The 14,551-nt window shown below is 32.8% G+C and overlaps 1 protein-coding gene across 1 annotated transcript in view; it reads right to left on the reverse strand.

Annotated features, from left to right (window-relative positions):
- The window catches only part of ASCC3 (activating signal cointegrator 1 complex subunit 3), a 357,501-nt gene that overhangs the window by 77,379 nt on the left and 265,571 nt on the right, over positions 1-14,551 (reverse strand). Inside the window, exons 35-36 of the mRNA XM_064597919.1 lie at positions 9,171-9,282; positions 8,841-8,975 (exon numbers count right to left, since the gene is read on the reverse strand). Of these exons, the coding sequence (XP_064453989.1) occupies positions 8,841-8,975; positions 9,171-9,282 (247 nt within the window). The remainder of the gene's footprint in view (positions 1-8,840; positions 8,976-9,170; positions 9,283-14,551) is intronic.

The following is a 14,551-nucleotide window of genomic DNA, read 5'->3' on the forward strand; positions in this document are numbered from 1 at the left end:
TGGGGACAGCAATGTCAGCAACTCTTCTGCTCTGAATGCCATAAGTACAACTAAACACTTCTCATGCATAGGCACAGCTATATTAAGCAGCAATAGCCAAGAGACAGGTATTTAGCACAAGCCTATCCCTTGTTTTTATTAGAATCTTTGGGCTCCAGGACAAATCTCCTTAAAAGATATGGGTCTTCCATTTCTTTGGTATTCCCCAAAGTACACCGAGTATTGGACAGAACACTTAGCAAATCTTAATAAATGTTGACAAGCCAAAAGTATTTTTTATAGATAGCTTAGGCTGAGAAGGTTAATGGTGTATTTTATGTACCTTGTGCTTTGTAAGTTTAAATAAAAGGGCAAAATAAGAGGCAAGAAGAGGAAAAAGAAAAGTATAAAATGGCAAAGGGAGAAACAAGACATTTAAAAGGTTGCTGGGAGATACGAATTCTAATTCCAACTTTGCCCTTTCCCTACTGAGAGTTGAGTTTTTATATTATTTTTCCACACTGATTGTGTCTTCTTGAGCAAGAATGGGTCTTTGTTCTTTGACAAAATGAGGAAGTTAAATTAGGTGATAAAGAAAGAAATATCAAAGCTATTCATATTTTGATATGTAAAATCATTTCTTAATTAACAATTCTACTTAATCACAAACGATTAGATTCCTAATAATTGCCAGTTGTCATTCTGTGGGATATTTTAGGAAGCCAAAAAAAAAAAAATCAAAAATTTAAAACAGGACAAATTTCAGGTAACATCATAAATACATTTTAGGCTCATCAGAACATAATCAGCTTAAAAATCTTGAAGTAATCTATTGAAGCACAACAGATATATCTAAGACTGAGGTCTTTTACCAGGAAAATACTGCACTTTTCTCTGTGCTGAGGAGAGCTTATATGTACAGAAAGCCAGGAAGAAGCTGAGAAATAAGGGAGAAGAGGGAAAGTCTCAAGGGAAAGAGACCAAGAGAAGTAGAAAGAGAACTTTTTTTCAAGACATTTGCCATCTGTGCCTGTCCAAAAGATGCCAGGCAGCTCCCCAGCCTGAGGGTTAGGGACACTCTTCTCACAAACCCTGGAAGATATCCCATTAGGTTTCCCCACCAGGAAGATAAAGAGTAGCAGATGGGATTCTGCAATTGTCAGGAGGTTATTTGGAAATGGAAGGCCACGAGGTTGGTGGTGTTCACTGTTACTCAGTTAACCTCTCCTTCCTTTCATTATTCCTTTAATGAACTCTTTAATTTTGCATGCTGGGTCCCCTACTGATGCTATTCATATCTGGCTTGTCCTTTTTATTTGTTTTGTTTTAAATTTCTCTCTTTTTAAAACAATATTGCTTATTTTTCCAATCTCATGTTTGAGAAAGATGTATTTGCAATTTTCTACCAAAAGATTTGTAGTTGTGCTCAAACAGGACAAAATTTGAGCATTAAAAATGCTCTATTACTGAAAATGCTCTATATATGGGCAGAGCGAAGAATCTGTATGCTTTTAAAGAAAGCAGTACAGAGAACTGCCAAACCTGGAAGTTTATTGACATATAAAAATCTTATTGCTCTGGTACTTTTCTAAATTTGGAATGGTTCTATTTTATATTAACATGAAACCCATACTTTTAGTCAATATCCAAGGCTTTGTGAAAAAATAAAAATTTCACAACTTTTCAGATTGGATATTTGATATATAATCTTATGTTTCTGTGTAGTCACAAGAACCATAACAACTGAGTATATCTTTTTAAAAAAATTATTGGAAATTCTAGAGACAGAATACATTTGGGGCATATTCTGCTTTCTTTCAAAGCTATTAATATGATAGCAAGCATATTCGTAAATCTGTTCAAATAAATTTTCTCTAACTTTGAAATCTTTTCATTTCTATTATCGTTTTAAAATAGGTTACCTTCTAAAAGTTCACTGAACATATCAACTCATGATCCTTGTTTGCCATGATGACAGGCACTTTCTACTCTAGATGTGGGCTTTCAGTGCCAACATCATTAAGAGATTCTTTAAATTACTTTTTAAATGTCCTTTTCCCTCAGGATTTTCACTTATATCTAATTAGACTACTTACTCCATGCCATGTAATCCCTGTTGCCAAAACTGCTAAATGCTTCAATAAGTAGGAGGAGGGCATCAATGGAGCAAGACAGATGTAATGTCACTGGTTAACAATAGAAGTGTGAAGCAGCTGCCTTAATTATGAAGCTTATTAATTCATGGTGTTAAAAAAACTTGGCAAGAGTTCTTATAAAATAGCTAAACTTTCCAAATAGCATCATATCATTTAAAACTTAAAATATATGTTTCCAATAAGAAATACTGAAATAATTATTTTGTCACAGTAATTAACAACTGCATTTAACATCTATAATTCTAAGTTACAAGGGCCACACATAAATTTAAAAGTATTCCTGCTTTTTAATTAACTTTTAAAAAAATATATGCCCTTATACTTCCATGCTTTAAAAATTTTTTACAGTTGGAATTAAAACACTGGATAAGGATAAACTATGTCTTGGAGAGGAAGGAAGATATAGAGAAGGAATTCTAAAGAACTACTCTCTATGAACCCGGAAAATGTAACCTCATTAAATTTCAATTTCATTACCTGTAAATTAGTGTTTACCATGAAGCACTGTTTGATGGATTACAAATGATGTATATAAAATGCCTGGCATGTAGTAGGTGCTCAATAAAAGATAGTATTATTTTCTAATGGATGTATTGGAAAGACAAAATTTAAATAAATGGGTTGCATTATAGAATAAGATTAGTGAACAGAAATACTCTCAGTACCAATCTTTGGCCTTAGAGTTTTTAACTATCATTTAAAGGCAATGACATCTGAAGATGTAAGCTAGAAACAGTTCAATTTCTTAGGAAGAAGACAAATGAGGAGAAATGGAAGTCTCAAAAGAGGTGTTACTAAAAAAAAAAAAAATTAGTGGAACTGTATTTTCTTTTTCAGTGTTGACCGAAATAAAAATTTATATATAATGAAGTAATAACCAACAAGAATTAGTTCCTGGAAGTTTAACACATGGCACATTTAAAAAAACAAACAAAACTCCTTATATTACTGGGAGGGATGAAAATATCCCAAGTATCTAGTGGGCCAAGAGAAAACTCATGTAAATGCCACACAAGTCTAATCCTAATCCCCACCTTCTCTGTCTGTAAAGGAATGATCACCATCTATCCCACCAAATATGACAGGCAGAGTTCCACCTTGTCTTTTAGTTCTTCAGTAGTTTTATCATTACTACAGTCATTCCAGCCCTTTCTGAATCTATGTATTTGGCATATGTATGTGTGTCACACTCTCTCACATGTTTGTCAGTAATGTTCACTATTCTATCTCCTGCCCCTACAAAGAGCCTCACACATTATAGGTACAAAATAAATATTTTTTTACAAGAACCAGTATATGGTCTGTGGGTAGAAATATGACTGATAGAATTTAACATAGACCATGTAGAGAGTAACATATTAATGATAAAATATATAAATTATGCATACTTCATTTTATGCTTAAGATATTTCTTTCTTTTTTAAAGATATTTCTTTCTTTTTTTTATTACGTTATGTTAATCACCATACATTACATCATTAGTTTTTGATGTAGTGTTCCATGATTCATTGTTTGCATATAACACCCAGTGCTCCACTCAATACATGCCCTCTTTAATACCCATCACCAGGCTAACCCATCCCCCCGCCCCCCTCCCCTCTAGAACCCTCAGTTTGTTTTTCAGAGTCCATAGTCTCTCATGGTTCGTCTCCCCCTCCGATTTCCCCCCCTTCATTTTTCCCTTCCTATCTTCTTTTTTTTTTTTTAACATATAATGTATTATTTGTTTCAGAGGTACAGGTCTGTGATTCAACAGTCTTACACAATTCAAAGTGCTCACCATAGCACATACCCTCCCCAATGTCTATCACCCAGCCACCCCATCCCTCCCACCCCCTACCACTCCAGCAACCCTCAGTTTGTTTCCTGAGATTAAGAATTCCTCATATCAGTGAGATCATATGATACATGTCTTTCTCAAGATATTTATTTCTTAGGACAATATCACTTAGCTTAGCTCTTTACTATTGGGAAGAGTTTAGTTTTCAACTTTAAACTCAGAAATTTCCTCTTTGTCCATCCTTTGGTCAAAAGGATGATTATTGTCAATATAATACCATTCTGCAAAATACCAGTCTGACCCCAATCATTCTACTGATAGAGAAGAAAAAGAACAGAATTCAGAAGACAGGGTATACATGAGCTTAATATATATATATATTTTTTAATCAAACTTGACAATCTTCTTTGAACACTGGAAGAGGGAGGTCTATAGTGCCAAAAACACTGTACAAGGAAGCATGTCATGAAATGACCTGATTAAATGCTTTTTCTTTTATTTTTGAAAGAAACTACACTGTCTGGTAATTATAAAGGCAAAAAAATTGTATCCTTACTTTATAAAAAGAAAATCAGAAAAGTTGACAGTGATATACAAAATGACTAAATAAAGAGTAGGAATTCTAATTAAATTAAGTAAAGGAAAAACAACTCTATCACTAACTATGAGATTCAAAATACTTATCTTCTCTAAAGGGAAAGAGGTCTAAAAACAGCTACCAATTATCAGTTATGAATATGTAAAATCAAGAGATTATCATCTGAAACTATATTTGATGTTAAATAAAGAGAAATAATACATTTATGTATTTTTAAATGCCTGGTGAAAATGAATCAATGTCTTAATATTCTTTTTTCCTTCTATGATTGGTTACCTTCTAGTTTTTTTCTCTGTGCCAAGTATAATCAATCACATTGCAACATAGAGAACCTCAAAGGAAATCTTAATGAACACACTTTCTATACTATCATTAGTACCAAAGGAAAGAAAACAAAAAGTTAAATACAATATGTAACCTAAGATAAAATGAGAAAACTTCATTCACTAAAAAATTAAACTGATGGAAGTATTAGAGTAAGATCAAAGTAATACTCAAGAGAATAGAAGCTTTTCAGTTGTGATCTCAGGAATACTAAAACTTCTTTAAAAAGATAATGTATTAATAAAAAAAGTTTAAAGATGACTTTAGAAACATCAATAACTACCTTTAAAAAGGAGATGCTGATAGTGAATGAGTTCTAATACTACATTTTTCAAAAGTATAATGTGACATTATTAAGCATTATAATAAAAACAATAATAATGAAAATATGCCTTTGAAACTAACGACACTCCTATTGGTTTCCTTTGCCCTGTTGTGTTTATCATCCTGTTTTCCAGAGCTCCTGTCTGGCTGCTCTTTTCTCCTTGTTTCAAAACCACAAGGAGATTTAATATCCATTTTTGGAGGTGAGAGTAAAGATAATGAGGCTACGTGAGTCATTTAGGAATCTTTAGTGTGATAACAGAGAACATTTAAGAAGTACTTTTCAGCAACAGAATGAATTCTAGAAATTGCACTGTAATTACCTCAAATCCAATCTTGCTTTATTATTTAATATTTCTTTGTTAGTTACACATATGTTCTCTAGTGAATGGAAAGCAATTCTGACACAAGAAATTAACAAAACAGTGGTACCTGCAGATCTCCTTGGCTATGTGAGTCCTACAGTTCTAATGCCCCTATATCCTCATTCAAAAATCAGTGTCACTGAGATATTACAGGCTTAGATGCTATTTAGCACAGGCTAAGTTTCCTGGACTAAACACCATAGGATGAAGAGATGACATCACTGTTGCTGTGAAAATTATTAAGGGGTACCCCAAAACAATATCTATATAAATGTACTGTTGAGTTTATCTTACATGTATTTGCAGATGATTTGTTTTGCTTACGTATCACAAGAATTGACCTTATTTTAATAAAAATAAACCATGAGATCAGTGTAACTGGTTTCAGGGGTTGTAATGGTGGAAAGAAACAAGCTGCTGAAAGGATGTGGACAGACCTCTTGTTCTGATCAATACCTTTTCAGAGAAGACTGAAGAGGATAATAGTTTAATTCTCTTGGTACTGGATATATTTTTGGGTCTTTTTTTAGTGGGGTGGAGGGGGATACAGAGTGTAACAGGCATATGGTTTTCACAAACCTTTACAAACAATGTGCATCCAGTCTTTTTTTTTTTTTTTTCATGGATTGGAAGGACAAATATTGCTAAAATGTCTATATTACCCAAAGCAATCTATATATTTAATGCAACCCCTACCAAAATAGCACCAGCATTTTTCACAGAGCTAAAACAAACAATTCTAAAATTTGTGTGGAACCACAAAAGACCCTGAAGAGCCAAGGGAATGTTGAAAAAGAAAAGCAAAGCTGGAGGCATCACAATTCCGGACTTCAAGCTCTATTACAAAGCTGTCATCATCAAGACAGTATGGTACTGGCACAAAACAGACACACAGATCAATGGAACAGAATAGAAAACCTAGAAATGGACCCACAACTCTATGATCAACTAATATTAGACAAAGCAGGAAAAAATATCCAATGGAAAAAAGATGGTCTCTTTAACAAATGCTGTTGGGAAAACTGGATAGCAACATAGCTATGAAACTGGACCATTTTTTTAACACCATACACAAAAATAAATTAAAAATGGATGAAAGACCTAAATGTGACACAGGAAACCATCAAAATTCTAGAGAAGAACACAGGCAGCAACCACTGACATCAGCCAAAGCAACTTCTTACTAGAAACGTCTCCAGAGGCAAGGGAAACAAAAGCAAGAACTACTGGGACTTCATCAAGATAAAAAAACTTCTGCACAACAAAGGAAACAATCAACAAAACTAAAAGGCAACCTATGGAATGGAAGATATTTGCAAATAACATTTCTGATAAAGGGTTAGTATCCAAAATGTGCATCTAGGATCCAGTCTTAACACATATCTCCTACCTCAAAATCTTCCACTTCAGAGTGCGTGTGTGTGTGTGTGTGTGTGTTTGTGTGTGACATGAAAGGCAGGACAGTGCTTAAGAACCCATACTTGGGCGGCTAGATTGCGAAGTATTCACTTGCTGTGTAACTTTAGAGAGGTTAGTTAACCTGTAAAATAGGAATAATAATGGAATGTTATCAATATAAAATGAGTGTCATTGTTAGGATCAAATGAATTTATTGATGTAAAGTTCCTAGAATAGTGCTTAGCACATGAAAAGTGCTCAAAGGTGTTAGCTCTTATTACGTGTTCCCAAGGTAGGTATATACTTTTAATTATTAGATTAGATAAATATATCAAGGTAGGTAAATATGAAAGGAAAATTATATTCTTAAATCTAACAGATACTAGTTTAAAATACTTGCCCAAATTAATTAACCATGATTTTACTGTCTTCCACCCAGATAAATCATGTTTTTATGACTCTCTAACTGGGAAATAATAAAAACCTCATTCTTAGGGATCTAAAAACAATTCTTATTTTTTCATACTCTTACTTCAGAAACAAATTTTTAATTTCATAAAATTTTTTTTGATAGCTGCCTCATATACTTGAATTCTCTACTCTTTTCTATAGAGCAAATAACAGAGAACTGATGAATACAGGATCCATCCATCCATCAATTCATTAATAAATTATTTTCTGACTCACTACAATGTACTAGGCCCTATGTTCACACAAAATCTACAAACCAGCTTCTCAAAGGGAAAACACTGAAAAATTGGAAACTGTGAATGGGATATTGAAGCCAACTGAGAATGATAAGCAAAGAAGGTAAGAAAAAAGCTAATAAGTAAGTGAACTACCTCAGAATCAGTGATGATATGAGAGAAGGACTTTAAAGACATTATACAGTCCAGTGGTTCTTAACTCTTTAAAATCGTATCAATGTACCTGAGGGGTAAGACAATATATAGCTTTCATTTATAATATATATCTTGACTAATGTGCTAACACAGTTCTGTGGGAAATTATATTTAAACTCAACAAAGACAAAATGCATATATAGTATGCTGAAAGGAAAATGAAGAAAATACTCCTAATAGTAATTTTAGCTTCAATATAAAATTTAGTTCTTAGCTTCTTGGCCAAAAAACAAAACCAAACACAGTATAGTTTTTGTTTTTGTTTTTTTTACCATGTGCTAAATCTGGTTGTATTTTTATTTTGGAAGGGGGACAGGGGAGGGAGTTGAACAGCTTTTCTGGCATTAGTTAATTCTAAGAGATCCTAATTGTGTGTCCTTATGTAAAGAAACTTCAGGAACATCATAGATTCAACAAGAAAGACCCAAAAGAAGCAGTACGAAAAGTTTTCAATTATAATTCATAGAAGTTATTATATTGAAGGATAGGGTGATCATCTGGCTGTTGAGGATAGCCCAGTTCATACTTATTATCCTGGCTTAATATTAATAGTGACCCATTCCATTCTCAGAAGTACCCAAGTTTGGATAATATAGTATGTAGGGAAACTTGGTCCAAATATGTTGCTCTGTAGTGATCTTGTTTGACAGAGGAAAAGATTTTAAAAACAGTTTGCTGATGGGGCACCTGGGTGGCTCAGTCGTTAAGCGTTTGCCTTCGGCTCAGGTCATGATCTCAGGGTCCTGGGATCGAGCCCCACATCGGGCTCCCTGCTCAGCGGGAAGCCTGCTTCTCCCTCTCCCACTCCCCCTGCTTGTGTTCCCTCTCTCTCTGTGTCTCTCTCTGTCAAATAAATAAAATCTTAAAAAAAAAAAAAAAATAAACAGTTTGCTGAATTTCTAGAGACACTGGCTGGCAGCAATTTAAGGACCCAAATTAAAAGAGAAGGTATGAAATACAGAAGATATAATCTCTTTATATGAAAAAGCAATACAATAATATCATGAAACTCACACTCAAAATTGAAAGCAATTCTTCGGTACCACATTCAGGTTTCAAACGCTCTTTGAACATTTTAACTGTTTGGTGCTTCAGATAGTAGTAAGAAGCAATTCGGCCGTATGTCAGAGGTTCAATGCTCCGATTATCCTATTTCAAAAAGAAAGATAAAATTACAAATAAAAAGTACAATAGAAGCACACAGATTCATAAAATTAATCGTTCTTACTGCAGGCTGCTATTGCAACAATTTTGTTAACATTTTTGGTTATCATTAGAACAAAAGCCCTACTGTTAAAAAGCTGGGCAGTCTTTGCACGTGGAATGTATATGACTGAGTCATACCTCTCCAATTTCAATACAGTAGGAATGTTCCAATTCAACCAGAGACTTCTCAACCAGACTAGACAGAAATTTGTTCACAGAATCATGGCTCACATCACTCAAATTGTAGTAGCTGGAAAAGAAGCAAGGTCATTATTTATTTCAAGATAGTTTCTACTAAAATTAGCATTTCAATTTTTTATCATTCTATTTTTCTTTCAGAATTTCAAAGAACAACTACACTTATGACAAATCAAAGAAGTAAAACAACTGCCAACTGCCAGTTTCATCGTACAGATCAAAATTCCCATACTAAGATTTGCGGACACGAACAATGAGAATACATTAAAACTATGTAAGATAAGCAGATAAAATTCAGCATCACATTAAAAAGATACTAACTTTCCAGTGTTAAAACTGGCATGACTCCACTTTATACATCTACAGCAAACTAAATGTATACACTAGATTTAGAAACAGAAGCATATTATATATAAATATATAATTCCCTTTTATATATAAAAACCCATCCTCAGTAACTTTATAAAACTCAAAGAACTATTGATTTGGGTAGATGAATTCTTTCAGGAAATTTAGTCATTTATTGTTCTCTAAATGCTTAATAACTACATGTCACCCTAAATATTGGAAGGACATCAAGCTAACAATGAAGCATTTGAACTAAGCTTCTATATACAAAAAACACACAGGTTCAGCTCTGTATATTTTCCGAGTAAAAGGCTGAAGGACATGCAATTCACCTGAATGATCCTCCCTCTCAGTCCAAAAGTGTCTTGCCAAATATCTAAGATCGCTAGGAATCTGTGCCTGGGAACGGATTCAAAGGGTGACAGAATGCCCCCATGTCATGGCTGATCTCTAATTCCTGGTGGTGAATCCTATACCCCGGTCAGCATAGAGAATTGTATGTCCTATCTCCATCCAAATCAAGCAACAGGAGTGTAAAGTGACCTCAGGACAGACTCATCACTGGCCCCCAGCACAGAGGTTGTACTTCTGTACAGGACTAGAAAGGGGATATTCTTGGTCTGGGAAGAAAGTGTTAACAATCTCAAATGCGAGAGGCCTAAAGGAAACCATAACTGGCCAAGTATGGTGACTATTTTTTCTTTCTTCAAAGGGAAAGATTTGGGGTCAGCATACGGTAATAATTTATTTAAAGATACACAAAGTAGGACTTAAATGATGGCATGATATACTTTCAATAGAAAGAGAAGTTTGCACAAATGGCTAGATATACCAATATGAGAGCCTCCACTGAATAAGGATTAATAACAGACTATTTACTTGGGAAAATAACTGTAAATCGTAATTATATGCTGATGATTTTAATTTTCACAAAAGAGAAATAGTTACTTTTCATTTTAATCTGCAGAGAAATTATTGCCTTTCCTGGAAAAGTTCTTGTCACAGACCAAAATAAAGCAATATTTATCAGTGAACAGATAAATAAGTATTGAAACCAGTGTTGTTGTTAATTTAAACAAAATGTACAAACTTTTATCTAGGCATATAAAGTGAAAATCAAGCATTAGAAACCATTAGAAAATACTTCCTTTATCCTGAAAAATGACTAAAAGGAGTATTAGTTAGAATAATGTATTCTGCTGTAGAAGGTGAAAATAAAAATTCTGGACATTCAATGCCCCATAAAAGAGATCTCTAAAGCCATTCCAAATTATTAGTGATACTTGTTGTCTTTCATTTTTTTCCAACAAATGGAATTTATCAGCCAAACTTTCTACAACAGAATTGCTTATTTTATATTTCACATTCTTTTGGATTGCTAAATCTATACATTTTCTAACACGATTTTCAGCTGTCTGGATTAATATATAGTTGATAAAATTATTTCTAAATTGAAAAAAAAAAGCAGTGAAAATGTGCCCAGGAACTGAATAAGTAATAGAATTTCTAGACCAAGAATCAAATAATTTTTTATGCAATTAAAATTACAGAAGGAAGACATTATGCAAATAATATTACCATGAAAAACAAAAAGTTAATTTCTCCCTCTCCCTCTGCCTGCCTCTCTGCCTACTTGTGCTCTCTCTCTGTCAAATAAATAAATAAAATCTTTAAAAAAAAAAAAAGAAAAAAAAAAGAAAAAAAAAGTTAAAATACCATTTTTGTCTAAAAATTTACTAGGCAATTTAAAACAAAAAAATCTCATGGATGCTGCTACTGATTACCATAAGCCATTACCCTATAAATATAACTGAGTAACAATTTTACCATTTTTTACTTTAACAAATTTAGTATAATAATAACAATTTTACCATTTTTTACTTTAACAAATTTAGTATACTTACAAATAATATTTAAAACCATCTATGATAAAAATTTTCCTTCAAAAATTATAAATTTTTAAAATATTTATTTTAGCCACTGTTTTATGTATTTACAAGGTATATTCTGATGGGCTAATACCCTTTCTAATGTTTGTCTAAGTTTATTGGGAAGTTTTTAAGACTAATTTGTAGCTTTTATTCAGATAAAGTACAGTCAGGGTAAACATTTCTTAAACATTTAAAATAAGTTGCAAAAACGAAAAAAAAAAAATCCAATTAAAATTATGTCTCTGAGATTACAACAAATTATTTGATGACTACATTACATATACTCTAATTTGCTATAAATCAACACATTTTTCAGAATAACTTAAAAAACTTCCAGGTATTTTTTCTTTTCTAATGCTCTCACCAACACTCTCACACTTGACTTGCCTAAGAGAAGAAATGCAAAAATTCAATTTAAGTAATTGAATTGACATTCAATTTACTCAGTATCAATACTTTTATCTTTATGGAATCTGGGGGTAATCTAGAATTAAAAAAAAAAAATCCTGAAATTGTTTACTTCGGGTATCCTGGCATATATAAATGATAACTTTTATTTATTTATTTTTAGAAAGTGATAACTTTTAAAAATAGAAAATGCTAGATAAAATATTACATTCAAGAATAGGAAAATCTCAAACATTAAAAAACTTGTCTTCTATACACCCAACACAAACACTAACATGCGTAATTTTTGTTGTGATGTAACTTCACTGATTTATACTATTATTCTTTGCTAATATTTGACCTAAGTTTACTTACAACACTTCCAAATCCTTATAAAAGTAAGATTTCCTACATCTTAATCCTAATTAACCTACGCTATATAATTTATAAGACACTGTAAAATAAACTAAATGTAAATGAAATTATGTCTAGGTCACATATAATTTTGAGAGGTAATATATTCTGACAGTTTTCTGTGAACAAATAATGGAGTTTATATTTACATGATCTTCATTAGCATTATATGGCCTTTGCTTCTACTGCATGAACTTTTCAGTCACGGGGTAATTTCTAGCCCAAATAATTATAAGCATTTAGCTTAAAACATTATATAACATTAATATCAACAATCACTTCACTAACTTGAAAAAGCAAGCAAGAGCTAAGTAAAAAGGTCTGTTTTCATGTTGCACTCTCCACAGTACAAAATTTACAATTTACTGGTTATTAAAACAGAAATATTACACAACTGTTTAATTACAGATAAAGGATACAATGTAGTTTCATGCTCACTGCATTGGATCATCAAGTCATTGTCTTTTCTCTGCCATAAACAGACAGCCTACCTTTTTGTCAGCATGCTATTTCATTTATTTCACAGAGAAACCCAGTTTCACAATAATTGACTTGTCAGAAGCTCTAATTTATGAGGCTGAGCTCTGTAAGATTTCTCTATATTGGACTCAACCTGCACACAAGCAGGGTTGAATATTTACAATGCTGTTAACAGGTGCTGAGTTGTTTAATGATTCTAATAGCCAGAAGCGTACTGAGAAAGCCAGCGGGATCACAATTACAGGCTGTTTGAACACAACAATTACTAGTCCCCTGGGAGGTGTGAAAGTCAAAGGCAGTTTGATACTGACAGCATCTAGCACATGGGCTAGGCAAGCTAACTTCTATTAGCAGTCCCCTGGGAAAAAGTCATAACAAACCTCTCCCTCTCATAAAAATTTACAAAGTTCATTGAATTTAAACAATCCAAAAGGTAAAACTTTTAAAAAAAATTATCTTTAAAAGATCTTATCAAAGGACAAACAGGAATACCACACATGAAACCTCAAGTTATCTTTTGGAAACCGTTAATAAGGATGAAATTTTGCTGGTTGGGAATGAAAGAGATTTTATTGTAATCGAAAACATAGATAAAGTTACACCAAACAGTCTGGATTTAATGTGAATAGTGGCAGCCATTTCCTGTTTCGTTATTGTAGACCTGGCCAGAGATCTTGCTGGGAAATTTTTCATCAGTCTTGAAATGCTGCAGCTATAACTGTCAGTCCTGGGAAGTCATTTGTTACAGAACCATGTTTTTTTATGTTCACATTATGCAGCAGGAATAATGACACAAATAATGAAAGTGGCTGCAGGGACAGCTGAAACTACCACAACATTTTTTGTCCCAGAAATGCTTAAAAGCTTTCTCAGGAGAAAACAAGAGAGTAAAATTGAACATACAAATTGAATCCAGAACTCAATTTGGAATATATTATATTTCATGATGCACCCAGTACATGTGTTTATATACATTTGAACACACTAATGTAATGTGTGTCTACATATATATTTTGCATATAAATATGTATCTTTGTATGCACGTGCATATATTTGCATGTATATACATATCACACACACACACGAGAATATAAACAGACACATCGAGAACAATCCAGGAACAGTGGCAGAATCTTTGTCAACATAAGTTCTACTTTTGGTGGTGGTGTGCTGGGGTACCTTCCAGTAGTATGACTAAATGAAGGGAGCTGGAGAATTAGGTCATATTTACTATCTACGTATGACTGTATTTTGAAAGTGGTCTCTGTCTTTTCTATTTTAAATAAACCTCAATTTCTCCTTGTAACACACACATGCATGTATATATGCCTCTCCCACCCAACCAAAAGTCAAATCTCAATTTATGAAACTGAGTAATAGGGAGTATTAAGGATAAATTAAAACTACACATGATATAAGATTTTAGCTTCCTTGAAACTTCTAATCTAAAAATAAGAAGGAAAAATTTGCCAATTTCCTGAACTCTTGTGCCTTTCTTTGCTTCCAGATTATGGAACAGGTGATTTTAACACAGACAATAATAAGAAGAAGATACAATCAAGGGCCAGTCAGAATTCTTTCTGATTGTAGAGCTTCACTAGAGCAGAAGTATTTTATAAATAAAATACATAAATCATAAAAATTGATTTAGGCACATGTTCTCATTTTTATCCAGATGTAAAGGTATAGATATTAAAACTGACTTTTTTTTTTTTTTTTGCATCAAATGAACGAAAGTGTTACACATTCAAAATTTGTATG

Source organism: Mirounga angustirostris, unplaced genomic scaffold (genome assembly GCF_029215605.1).
Source record: "Mirounga angustirostris isolate CCGP_5_RB_7025 unplaced genomic scaffold, mMirAng1.0.hap1 SCAF_8, whole genome shotgun sequence".
Classification (NCBI taxonomy): domain Eukaryota; kingdom Metazoa; phylum Chordata; class Mammalia; order Carnivora; family Phocidae; genus Mirounga; species Mirounga angustirostris.